This window comes from Pogona vitticeps, chromosome 14, assembly GCF_051106095.1.
Source record: "Pogona vitticeps strain Pit_001003342236 chromosome 14, PviZW2.1, whole genome shotgun sequence".
Classification (NCBI taxonomy): domain Eukaryota; kingdom Metazoa; phylum Chordata; class Lepidosauria; order Squamata; family Agamidae; genus Pogona; species Pogona vitticeps.
Window position 1 is genome coordinate 10,427,156 of NC_135796.1, and position 13,197 is coordinate 10,440,352.

General features: G+C 45.8%; 1 protein-coding gene across 1 annotated transcript; it reads right to left on the reverse strand.

Moving 5' to 3' along the window:
* Positions 1 to 329: 329 nt before the first annotated feature.
* GSC2 (goosecoid homeobox 2) lies at positions 330 to 6,977 on the reverse strand. The gene is made up of 3 exons (XM_020814505.3): positions 6,302 to 6,977; positions 3,072 to 3,319; positions 330 to 1,011 (listed from the first exon to the last, which is right to left on the reverse strand). Exons 1-3 carry the CDS (start codon positions 6,612 to 6,614, stop codon positions 904 to 906), a joined length of 669 nt encoding a protein of 222 aa, XP_020670164.3. The 5' UTR covers positions 6,615 to 6,977; the 3' UTR covers positions 330 to 903.
* Positions 6,978 to 13,197: the final 6,220 nt, after the last annotated feature.

The window sequence follows — 13,197 nt, forward strand, 5'->3', positions numbered from 1 at the left end:
TTTGATCCATTCAAGTCATTATTCTCCAATAAATGTCTCAGTTATTGAGACTGTGAGTGCCAGATTATGAGAAGAAGGGGTGGACTAATCTGGAGAACTTGAAACTACAGTGGTGCCCCGCATAGCGAGGTTAATCTGTTCCCGATTAACCGTCGCTATGGGGAAACATCGCCATATGGAATGGAAAATGCCATAGAAACGCATTAAACTTAGTTTAATGTGTTCCTATGGCTCTTAAACTCACCGTTCTGCAAAGTTTCTCAATAGCACCGCCATTTTCGAGCCCTTGGTAAGTGAGGGCAGGGCGCGAAAATGGTGTGGGCGGCCATTTTCTGCACCCGGCGGCCATTTTGGAACCACCGATCAGCTGTTCCCAAAATGGCCGCCGGGTGCAGAAATGATCGCAATGCGATGTTTAGCCTATCTAAACATCGCAATGTGATCGCATTAGCGACTGCAAAAAACGGGTCGCTATGTAGATTCGTCGTTAAATGGTGCGCTTGTTAAGCGAGGTACCACTGTATTCAGTTCTATGAGTCCCTGCACTTCTACTGCACAGCTAGAGAAATTCAACCACAAATCCAAAAACTCTGCAACAGAGGTTTCCACAGCTCTACAGGTTGCAAATTAGCTTGTTGGGATTTTTGTTTGTTTGTTTTGTGACTGATCATCAAGAGGCCAATGGGCTTCATTTGCAGGTTAATTTGAGAAGACATAGCAACTTTAAAGGAATGTGTCCCTAGAGGGAATAATGTTTTATCACTTTCTAATAGCAAAACTGGAATCTTATGTAGGTTGGCATGAGGGGGCAGCCCTCTCCGTTCCGTTGCTCCTGACTTTACCCCCATGTTACGTGCAGAAACTCCGTTTGCCAGATTTAGCAAACCCAGACTTTGCTCCTGGTTACAAGCTGTTGCCCTCGGGAGTCTTCTTGGTGCTTTGGAGGAGAAGCGCAGAAGCCGATGCTCTTTTCTGGTGCCGCCACTTGGCTCGGCGATTTTTAAACCAAACCTGCACGTTCAGGAAAGATGAAAAAAAAGAAGAAAAATATTTTGTCCAGAATCAAAAGAATAGGGTTTTTAAAAATGGTTTTCTGTCCCCAAATTGAAAACAGAATGGAAACAGCTGAATACGCGTATGAATATAATACAGAATATTAACAATCCTTGCTCTGGTATCACCATCTTAGAACTGCAGCCAGACAGATAATAATTGGCATTCATGTAAATAAGTGTTAACTGTTGTTATGCAGAAGTGACGAGTCGGCACATCTCTCTAGCAAAATAAAATGACTGCAGGCATGCCAGGTTTATGCTTTTCCTATTTGCTGTTAGTAAAAACATGATCTGTTGTCTGGGACAAATTCTACGACTGCCAGGAGAAGCTTTTCCCTGATCGCCTTTCAGTAAGACTGCATCTCCTCTGACCGCTAGCGATAATTTCCAATTGGGCTGAACCTGATTTTTTTTTAAACCTAGTGTCATGGCTGAATTTGATGGCATGTGGCTTAAAGAAAGCAACCATCTTCTGCAGCTGTAAGCCTGCCCAGGTAAGTCTATCTTATGGACTTGACTTGTCTTGTAGGCTGGAAGAATCTACCAGGGTTTCAAGACACACAGTTTTTCTGCAGAAAAAAAAGAGAGAATATAAACTGGGCATGTTTGACACCTCTCGCTCTATCTTGGGTGGAAACTACCATTCCAGCGTGCTTTGCAGGCTGTGCCATTTCAAAAGTAATGAGCATCCGGCCCCATGTTAAGACAGTTTTCCATTAACCCAAATTTTGAACTGTCCTTGACAGATTTATGACAAGTAACTTTTCCCCTCTCTGTTCCTGGGAAAGAGAGTGAATAGAAAGAAGCTTTCTTCCCTGTCTCTTGTAATAGGAGAGCCGGAGGGTCATCCGGGGAAAATAATTGGCAAGATTCAGGAGGAGAAGGGAGTCCTGTCTAGGACAGCTCATCATTCATGTGTGGAACTCATTGCTTCAGGATACAGAGACCATCATTAACAGGGTGCATTTATGCCTGTAAATTGTGACTGCTCCAAGCTCAGAAGTGGATTGCCAGTCAACGTCAACTGCTAAGAGGCCCCAGCAGGAAGGAGACATTATATTTTGTCACCGGCAACTGGCTTTCTATGCACACCTGCTTAGCCAGTAGAGGGTGGTGGCCTGCAAAGGAAGCTTTAGGCTTATCCACATCTCCGGGTTAAAGCCTCTGTGCTGCAAAGTCAGAAGACCAGCAGTCGTAAGATCGAATCCACGCGACGGAGTGAGCTCCCGTCGCTTGTCCCAGCTCCTGCCACCCTAGCCATGCGAAAGCATGCAAAAATGCGAGTAGATAAATAGGCACCACCTCGGTGGGAAGGTAACAGCGTTCCGTGTCTAGTCACGCTGGCTACGTGACCATGGAAACTGTCTATGGACAAATGCTGGCTCTCTGCCTTGGAAATGGGGATGAGCACCGTACGCTAGAGTCGGACTCGACTGGACTAAATGTCAAGGGGAACCTTTACCTTTACAAGTCTGGAAACATCACTTTTTAAAAGCAATTAGTTATAGGAGAATGTTGAGAATTACTTTTGGACTACAAAAATACTCAAAAGTGGTTTACAGTTCCTTTCTTCTGGGGGCACCCTGGGACTCTGCAGCTTGCCCAAGGCCACCCAAGCTGGGAGTTCAATTCCCATACAGGATGCCCAGAGGAGAATTGAACTCCCAGCCTCGGGCTCCACACTGAGCTTTCCAGCCAGTAAATTTCACTTATTTGGGAACAAAAAAGGCCGGGAGTTTGATTCCCCACTCTGCCTCCCTGACAGGAGCTGGACACGATGATCCATATGGTCCCTTCTCACTCGGAAAAGTTCTACTATAAGAAATAGACATTTTGGTTTCCAGTGCATTGAGTTTACAAATGGATTTGGATCCAGGGCAGAAATCGAATCCATTAGAGCAAGACTTGCTCCAGACACAACTGAGACACATTCAGATGCTCGATGCTGTTCTACAAATCAAATCAAGGGACTCATGAAACACCCAAACGATAAGGCAAGGCAAGCGTGAACTTTACCTCTACTCTTTCCTCCTTCAGGTGAATCTGGCTGGCCAGATGTTCCCTGGTGATAACATCTGGGTACTGGTTCTGGTGGAAGAGGGCCTCCAGGGCCTGCAGCTGATCCTCTGTGAAGATGGTGCGATGCCGGCGGGTCCGTCGCTGGATCTGGTGGAAAGCGTGCAGCTCGGTCCGGCTCCCGCGGGCGTTCTTGCACAGCCTGCCGAGGGGATGGAAGAGGCGCATGGGCCAAGGAAACCTGGCGTCTGCTGTGGGGGAATAAAGGGTTTGGAGTTCATCAGGCTTGCTTGTCTGCAGAGGTGCTCCTGAGCGGTGAAATGGCAGATCTGGGCATAGGGGTGCAGCCTGGGCTGGGTGGAGGTTGCACACCCTCCGAAAACACAGGCACGCAGTTCGGGGGTGTTTCTGGATTTGTCTTTGAGCTTGGATGCCCGGGTTTCGGCATGGGCCAGGAGATGGTTCACTGGGGCTAGTCACAGGGATTACGGTTTTTATCCACGTATAAGACTATACTTTGTCTAAAATCTTTATGCTAAAAATTGAGGGTCATCCTATACATGGAAGTAAGCTGAGGAGAGAACGAAAACAAGTGGAGGGGAAAGCAGGGATCAAAGCGATCCTGCAGCACTTTGATCCCTTTCCCCCTGCACTTGCTAAGCCCCATTTAAATTTCTTAATTTTGGATTATAAAAGTGGGTGGCGTCTTATACATGGGGGTCTTATACACGGAAAAAATATGGTACCTAACCCTTGTTACAGCAGCATTGGCTGCCAATCCACTTCTGTGCCTAATTTGAAGCGCTGCTTATACTCTACAAAATGCTAAACGGCTTGGCCCCAAGCTGTCCATAGGACCATATCTCCCTTTATGAGCCTGTTCACGTGTTGAGATCAGGAGAGGCCCCGTTCTCAGTCCCGCCACCTTCACAAGTGCGTTTGTTGGGAAGAAAGGAGAAGGGCTTTTTCTGTCGCTGCTCCCAGACTTTGGAACTCCCTCCCACTGGGGGCCAGAGTGGCCCCATCTTGGCTGTCTTTCTGCAAGACTTTTTCTCTCCAGGCAAGCTTTTCCTTAATGACCAACAGCCTCTGTGTGTGTGTGTGTGTGTGTGTGTGTGTGTGTGTGTTTAATGAATGGTTGTGTCTTTACTGTTTTGAATGTGTTTCTGGTGTTGTTTTTCTTTATTGTCTTTTAGTGTGACCTTTGCTTGATCAGTTTTTAGTATTTGTATATTTACTGTTTTGTTTTTGTTTGTTTTTGTTTTTGTTTTTTGTTTTTTGCTTTAAATTTTGTCTTTTAATGATGTAAGCCACCTTGGGTCCTTCTTAAGGAGAAAGGAAGGGTATAAACAAACAAACGAATGAATGAATGAACAAAACAAACGAACAAACAAAACAAATGAACGAATGAACAAACGAATGAACAAACGAACGAACAAACAAACGAACGAACGAACGAACGAACGAACGAATGAATGAATGAAAGTAGAATGACCAATGTATTCTGTTCAATCTAAAGCATCCTTTCCCAAATTGGCACCCTCTAGGACAGTAGGACAACAACTCCTGTTATCCACAGTCAGTTCAATTGGTAGCCTGCATGTTGCGAATTGCCATCCAAGATATCTAAATGCTATCAGGCTGGTCTAAAGGAGAGCGGATGGCAGAGTAATTGCTTTTGCTCTTAGGACCAATTTCTCCCCTGTTGATGCACAGCTGACTTGCCCGCCCTGAAGCGATGGAATGCTTTTATTTGCACTGATCTGTACATTTGCACCTTGCCAGCGGTAAGTGAAAAGTTAAGCCATTCCGCCAGTTACTCATGATGGGAAATGGAGGCAGATTCAGGAAAGCTAATTACATTAGTACATCAGAGAATTGTGATATGGGCCACCACCCAAACAGAGAAGCATCTTCTTTTGCCATAGCTGCATATAATCTAAGGTGGCTTCCTAACTTGTGAACGGTAGCAGTGCACACTAAAGGGAAAAAAAATTCCCCCTTCCCAATAATTCAGATGCTCGATGGTTTAGGTCTCTGGCTGCGGAGCCAGAAGTTCGGGGTTCAATTCCCCCCTGTGCCGCCTTGACAAGAGTTGGATGCAGTGATCCCTTCCAGCTCTGCATTCCTAAGATGATATTGATGATGAAAATGGCCCTACAATGGAAGCCTCAGCAGTGTGATGAATGAGCTCTTTTATCTTTATCTGTTCTGATACCACTAACACGAAATGTGCCCTGCGGATTTAAGCCAAGTTTCCCCCATCCCACTTCCATTTTAGCTACTGCTAGCTCCTTTGCATGTGTCAACCATACAGATCTGTGGTCATTACTGGGCTTTAGAAAAGTTCGGGATGGGGAGGTATTTGTGTTTTTTAATTAGAGCTTCCAGAATCCCCCAGCCAGCCATGATCGTGCTGGCTAGGAAGTTTTAATCCAAAGAAATATATTTTCCAAGGCCTGCTATCACAGAAACTAAATAATTGTTTTAAACATCATTTCTGGGTGGGTGGAGGGGGAGTACAACAACAAAGGTCCGTATCTAGGGTGGCATACTGCTTCCATAATGAACAACCTCCCACCTGCAGGAAGCCACTGGCAAGACATGGTGTTATAATTCCCCCCCCCCTCAAAAAAGAAACTTTTCCAGCTTTTTCAGGCACTAGGCAGACCAAAACATGAATGCCATAACACCCAGTTACATTAGCTTAATGGCAAAAGATATAGGCCATGTAGAAAATATGGGATAAGATGGGAGTAAGTGGGGATTTGGGAATATGTGATCTTCCAGATGTGGTTGACGGCAACTCCCATCAGCCTTAGCTTGCTGAAATAGTGCTGGGCATGCTGGGCGTTGATGTCCGAGAACATCCATTGGCCCGCATCTTCCTCGTCCTGGCTTACGGTATCAAAACAAAATTGTCCCCCAAGCCAACTAACAAGGCATCATCTAAAACTGTGGCCCACCAGAGGGTGAACCCCCAACTTCCATCAACCAGGCTGGCTGGAGGTGACGGGGAACTGACGGTTATCAGTGGTTGAGGTCAGAAGTTGGGAGTTCGATTCCCGCACGGTGCCTCCTTGACAGAGGCTGGACTAGATGATCCATAGGGGTCCCTTCCAGCTCTGTCGTTCTAAGACTAACAACAACAACAACTGTGCACTGAGTTCCATTATGCTCTGCTCTGAGTTCCATTGTAGAGTGGGTCATAAAAATGGCAGGATACTCACTCAGCCAGCCCGTGGTCTCCTGCCACGTATGGGTGCTGCTGTGAGAACAGCAGCAGCAGCCGCACTGTCCCACGTCCACGTCCACCTCTTCCGCCTCCTCCTCTTGCAGAGCGCTGGGGGCGGCGGCGAGGCTCCCCAAGGCGCACATCTCTTTGGGGTCGGCGTCCAAGACCCCACGGAAGCAAAAGGGCAGGAAAACCTGCGGTCTTCTGTCTACAGCTGGGCTGGAGAGGATGTTCTCGATGGTGAAAGAACAAGGTCTCTTGAAGGTCTTCTTCCCAACATCTGTGTCTGAAGGATTATCAGCAGACATCCTTTCCGAGACCCTTCTGGTGAGACCCAAAGAGGGCTTTCTGCTTTTTTTTGTGGGAAAAGATCTAACTGTGCACAACTGGAACCAGGAGATCTGTTTGTTTCCAAACCCAAAGCAATCACAGGCAAGTCTAGTGATACATCACCAGCTTTGGATGGTATGCATCCTTCCGTCCGACCTCCCAGTGTGTTTTTTTTTATTTTATATACTCACAGGCAAACAAGGAGAAACACACACACATGTTCCACCCACAACCACCTCGGTCCTCCACCCGCCCCCCCCCAAGCTATCTGCTTACCACTCAGGCCATCCTAAATATAAACGTATATATCTATATAATCCTTCTCGGAAAGGAAACCATAAAGCCTCCTGCTGGAATAAAATAAATTCTAACTAATCTTGACAGCTTTGTGAAGGGTTAGTGTGGATCTAAGATTTAGCTAATCCTACAGAAATGACTCTGGGCGGAAATCTGATTTCTCTATCTGGCGCGTAGATTTGAGGTGGCCGCATTGCCCATTGTGTGGGAAGCCTCGGGTCCAAAATGAGGGGGTGGGGAGGGTGGGTGGCGGGGAGGAGAGAAAAGCTGTTTCTCAGGCCCAGAAATGGCCCAGAAGGATTAAAGTCTTTTTGTTAAAAAAAGAGAGAACCAAATTACCCTTTTCTTTGACCAAATGAAAGCCTTCTCATCAAAAGGAAACTGTCATATCACACAATATGGGGATGTTTGGCAGGATGGGGGGTGGGTGGGTGGAGGGCTTAAGCGTGATAATAGAAAACAGAAAATAACACTTGCAGCCCAAACCTTGAAAGAATTTTCCTGAAAGCCAATTTATTGGCTATGTGGGGTGCAAAAAATAAAAAGTTCCATTTTAAGCCTGTCACTCAGCCATGTCCAAAACTAAGAATCATAGCCTTTTGAAAAAGTGATACAAAATATGTTCCATCAGAATTTCGTATAGGCTTCTCCCCCCCCCCTTTTTTTTTTTTTGCTTGATTAATGCTGACTAAAAATCAAATTAAGCCTGAACTATCTATCAATGGAGGCAGCAAAAGTGTTGAAACGGAGAGTGTCCTGATTTGGGCACATCGTAAGAAGGCAGGATTCTCTAGGAAAGACCATCACGCCGGGAAAGGCAGAAGGCAGCAGGAAAAGAGGAAGACCAAAATACGAGATGGACCAACTCCCTCAAGGAAGCCACAGGATTGAGATTGCAAGAGCTGAGCAGGCCTGTTGAGGACGGGGCATTTTGAAGGTTGCTCGTTCATGGGGTCACCATGCATTTAGGGCGACTTGATGACACACCAGCAATGACAACAAAGGGGACAGGTGGAGAAGGTGCTGGGAGACAATGATGATGATGGGACGACTGAGGCATGTCAAGCCACTAACTGTAGATGGGCTTGGTCAAGGTCCCTCATCTCCTTCTTTGCGGTTCTTCATCCTTATGTGCAGTCAACAGCCCTTCTTGCAGAGGAGACTGTAAAAGAGAACACAGGGCCACCCTATCGCTGACTAAATGGCCACCCGGACCTCCTTTTGTTGTTTAGTCGTGTCCGACTCTTTGTGACCCCATGGACCAGAGCACGCCAGGCCCTCCTGTCTTCCACTGCCTCCTGGAGTTGGGTCAAAGTCATGTTGGTTGCTTCGGTGACCCTGTCCAGCCATCTCGTCCTCTGTCGTCCCCTTCTCCTCTTGCCTTCACAGTTTCCCAACATCAGGGTCTTTTCCAGGGAGTCTTCTCTTCTCATGAGATGGCCAAAGTCTTGGAGCCTCAGCTTCAGGATCTGTCCTTCCAGGGAGCACTCAGGGTTGATTTCCTTTAGAATTGATAGGTTTGTTCTCCTTGCAGTCCAGGGGACTCTCAAGAGTCTCCTCCAGCACCACAGTTCAAAAGCATCAATTCTTCGGCGGTCAGCTTTCTTTATGGTCCAGCTCTCACTTCCATACATCACTACTGGAAAAACCATAGTTTTGACTATGCGGACCTTTGTCGGCAAGGTGATGTCTCTGCTTTTTAAGGTGTTGTCTGGGTTTGTCATCGCTTTCCTCCCAAGAAGCAGGCGTCTTTTAATTTCGTGGCTGCTGTCCCCATCTGCAGTGATCATGGAGCCCAAGAAAGTAAAATCTGTCACTGCCTCCATATCTTCCCCTTCTATTTACCAGGAGGTGATGGGACCAGTGGCCATGATCTTAGTTGTTTTGATGTTGAGCTTCAGACCATTTTTTGAGCTCTCCTCTTTCACCCTCATTAAGAGGTTCATTAATTCCTCCTCACTTTCTGCCATCACAGTGGTATCATCTGCATATCTGAGGTTGTTGATATTTCTTCTGGCAATGAGCTCCTACTATGAGTTAAAGAATGGGAGCTGAACTGTTGTATCAATAGGGTGTGACTTTTGCCCTGGGGGAGTCCCCTGGAGCAAATGGAGATATTAATAGTGGCATTTTGAAGGAGGGAGCCTTGGGTTTACAAATCCCAAGACATCCCATTCTCCTGATGTACCTGTGGAGTGGCTGCAAAAGATGTCTGACAATCAGAGACCATTCGGGACGTATTGAAGCACCCCCTCAAGTGTGGGAACGATGGGGTTCCTACACTCGGCCCTTGTTGCTTAAAATCCTGCCCTGGCTGCCAGCCCATCAGCGGCCTGAGAAAACGCCCATTCTTGCGGTACCTTGAAAACAAACCATTTTCTGTTTGTTTGTTTCTGCAATAGGCGAAGATTTTGTTGGTTATGCCTGCTGGTGTAATGCAAGAAGCATAAATCTTAGCAGTGAATTGCTGTAAATTAAGAAGTTAGTCTAGGTATTTGGTCTTCTGTACCGAGCCAGATGACTTAGGGTGTAAATACAAATGCCTACACTAACTTCTTAACTTCCAGCCGTTTCCACCAAGATCTACACTAGTTGTGTTGTGCCAGCTAAATCTTGCAGACTTTTGAATGTCTGGTAAAAATCTCTTTTGCTACACAGTAGGTATGCACTGATCCATAGCGTAGAATGACTACATATTCCTGAGAGTTCGCCCTTTTCTCATTAACTGGCACTTAACGTCTCAATGATTCACGCTGAAACATTTGCAGCAGAAAGAATAAATATTACTTTACTTTTTTAAACTTACATTGATTTGAAACTACAGGCATGTATACTGCTTTCTTTACTGTGCACAGTATTACCAACCAACTGAACAAATCAACAGCAACAAACCACGGCCATCAACCCATGAAAGAGGGGGATAGAACACTCAGCAGAGACGTTGAGCCTCTCTTTGGATTTCAAAAGCTGGAATGAATGATTGGTTACTGCTGGACTTCCGTTGAGCTACCTTATTGCACATGACTCTGCCACCATCACACCTCATCTTAGCAAAGCTATATTGTCTGATCCAGGCCTTGGGAAGGGGTAGTTGGACCTTGGCTCTCCGCTCCCTTTAGAATCAAGCACAAACAAACATGTGCAGACAGCAGGTTGGTGACGTGGCATGGTCTCGTTGTCGAAAGAGGTGTTTCGAAGCTCCCTGCCCATGAGAGGAGCAAAGTTCTGGTTTCTATCGTCCAGCTTAAACTAAGACTTATCCACAAGCTGTCTACAGAAGTAATTGGCTGTCATGGTGGCAGCAGAGGTGTGGGTGGGTGGGTGGGTGATAGGGTGGCTTCTGGGTCAAGACGCATGATCAGATGTTGGTGAAGAAAGCCCATTGCACTGGAAAGCAATGCACCATCCAAATTTTGTGGGGGGGGGGAGACACGAGCCAGGGGTTTTTGGTGACTTCAATTCCACCGCAGCAGGAAATTTCCTCCGGCTTTCCATCCAATCCTTACAGGAGTGGCTTGAGGTGCTGAACTCTATTTTAAAATAGCCTCAGCCACCCAGAGAACTCCGTTAAATGGCAGCGCTGATTTACTGCACCCACCCCCTATCAGTCATCTGCCTCCATTGGGATTAATGGAACCGGCCCTACTATTAGGCAGAGTGTGGCTGATTTGTGATGCTACTTAAAAAGTGGGCAAGGAGGGTCTGAAGATCAAGTCCTACAAGGAAAGATTGAAGAAACTGAGTATGCTTTGCTGGGAGGGAAAGATAATTGAAAGGGATTGTGTGATGTCCTTTTAAAAATATCTGAAGTCCTCTCATCTAGATGGAGAACACAATCAAGAGGGTAGGAGCCAAATCAACAGGTTCAAATTACAAGGAAATTCTTCAGCTAAAGGAAAGGTGCACGCTTCATGTCCTTCCAGGTATCACTGGGGTGCAAATCCCATCATCCATCCTAAATGACTATGCAGGCTAGAGCTGATGGGAGCTGCCCTCCAACCCAATCTGGTAGGCCACAAGCGGTCCGCATCTGGGCTAAACACTAGGAAGGCGTTTTAATGGTGTGAACGGTTAGCCAGCGGAACAGCCTGCCACAGGATGCACTGCACTCTCCTTCATCCGAAGCTATGGAGGGCCACTCTCAGGACATGTCCAGGAACAGATTTCCTAAAATGGGAACTAGATCGCAGAGATCACCAACCTTTCACTCTCTAGAATTTTGCACTTCAACGCCCAGAAGCCCTGGCAAGCAAGGTCACGGGTAAGGGATTCTGGGAGTCGAAGTTCCAAACATCTGGAGAGCCAAAGGTGGAGGACTATTAGACTAGAGGACCTCAATGGTCATCATATCCTTTGCTATGATGGTCTGAGTGAATCCAGAATACGGGGTGTGTGTATCTATGTGAATAGAGAAGCCACCACGAGCCAACATGAAGCGGATTAATTCTTTCACCACCAACCACAAAGACCATCGGTGACAACGGTTTATTTTCTCCCCCATGCCCATTGTCCACCCCCATCCCCCAACTTGCCTCACCCTCCTTCTCTCTAACCTCAGAGAGGTCCAGGCACTTAGCCTATTAGTCTCTCCACTGATTGCTTTCTTTCATTCTTGCCTTACCTTTCACTTTGGGGAAAATAGACTGGTAATGCTTCTTTTATCAAAGAATTATGGGATTTAAGACCCAGATTTCACAAAGAGGACTTTTGATAACAGGCGGTAATCAAATCCTCCCATCGGGGAGGCTGGCACTGCCTAGCACCCTAGTTCTCGAGAAGGACAAATAAGAAGAAGGGATTTATTGATGTTGTGTTTACCGAGATAAAAATCTTCTGAGCAATTCCATACAGTATTAGAAAAGAAAGAGAGGGGAATAAAACAAGAGCGAGGGAAGGGAAAATGTAGACAAGCCAGAGACAATGTAAAGATATGGCTGAAGAGAATAGAAAAGAGGGTCTTTATCATTTTCCTATAAAGAGATTCTAAAACCATTATAGGGATTAACCATCAAAAAAAGAGAGAGAGAGGAGAGGGGTTAATCTGGTTTAGCTATTCATTTGTCAAAAGTGAGTTTATGGGTTTGGAAATCTTTCTGTGCTGAAGCCTGATGGGGGACACACTCACTCGGCCACCCCCTCTCCCTTGCCTCCCAGTCTGTAGAGCAGAGTTCTTCTGTGGGAGGAAAATGTGAAGAAATGAACAAGAGGCTGCTGTCCTAGAAAAGTCCATTTAAGTGAACTGAACTGGATTGGAAAAATATGTTTTCAGTCCGATGATTGCGTAGTGTTTTGTTCTGGAAATGACAAACTTAGAAGGAATGGTGTGGCTTTCATAGTGAGACAAGACATAGCCCAGGTAATCAGGAGATATTATCCCAAATCTGATTGAGTAATAGCAGTCAGACTTCAAGGACAGCCTGTCAACGTAACCATTATTCAAGTCCTTGCTCCAGGTCCAAATGCTGCTGCAGAAGAAAGAGAAAGTTTTTATGCAAGTATTCAAGAAGAAGTGGATCAGGCGCCCCAACGGGATGTGCTGCTTATCATAGGTGATTGGAACGCAACCGTTGGGAACAAAGCAAAATCAAATATTGTTGGAGAATTTGGCCTAGGAATTAGTAAAGAAGCAGGAAAGAGACTCATAGAGTTTTGTGGTGCCAACGATTTGTTCATTGCAAATACATGCTTCAGGCAACCCAGCCGACGATTGTATAGGTGGGCTTCACCAAAGGGGCAATTCAGACATCAAATAGACTATATAATTGGGAGGAGAAGATGGAGGAGCTCTATTCTCTCTGCAAAAACAAAACCAGGAGCAGATTGTGGTACAGACCATAAACTGTTAATAGCAACAATTAGAGTGAAACTGAAGAACTACAAAAGTGAGGCAGTATAATGCTTCCGAAGGATATAAAGACCATGTATCAGACTCTGTCAGCTACAGTACAAGTGGGAAGAACTATGGACTGAAACCAGAGATGACAATAATGTGGGGTAAGTAGGAACAATGCAACTTTGTGAATTGTTAGGCTTTTACTCCAGCTTATTTTCATTCATTCTTCAATTCGTCTATTTGTATTTCAATCTGACTTTCCTTCCAGTGAGGGGATTCAAGGTAGCATACAAAATATTTAAAAGACATATGCAGGGAAAACTGTAATACATTTTGCTAATAGAAAAGCAATCAGTGGTTGAAATCCTGTTGCCTGAAGTTACACTGCATAAGACTGATGACATCAGTAGCAACGGTTGTCCTCACTGAAG

Bases quoted from the DNA above. Each gene is read 5' to 3' on its own strand.
- GSC2 (XM_020814505.3), bottom strand. From the start codon at position 6,614: ATGTCTGCTGATAATCCTTCAGACACAGATGTTGGGAAGAAGACCTTC. The intron at 3,320-6,301 runs GTGAGTATCCTG...CCCCCACAGCAG, and splicing joins GGAGACCACGGGCTGGCTGA to ACGCCAGGTTTCCTTGGCCC. The intron at 1,012-3,071 runs GTAAAGTTCACG...CTGAACGTGCAG, and splicing joins TGAAGGAGGAAAGAGTAGAG to GTTTGGTTTAAAAATCGCCG.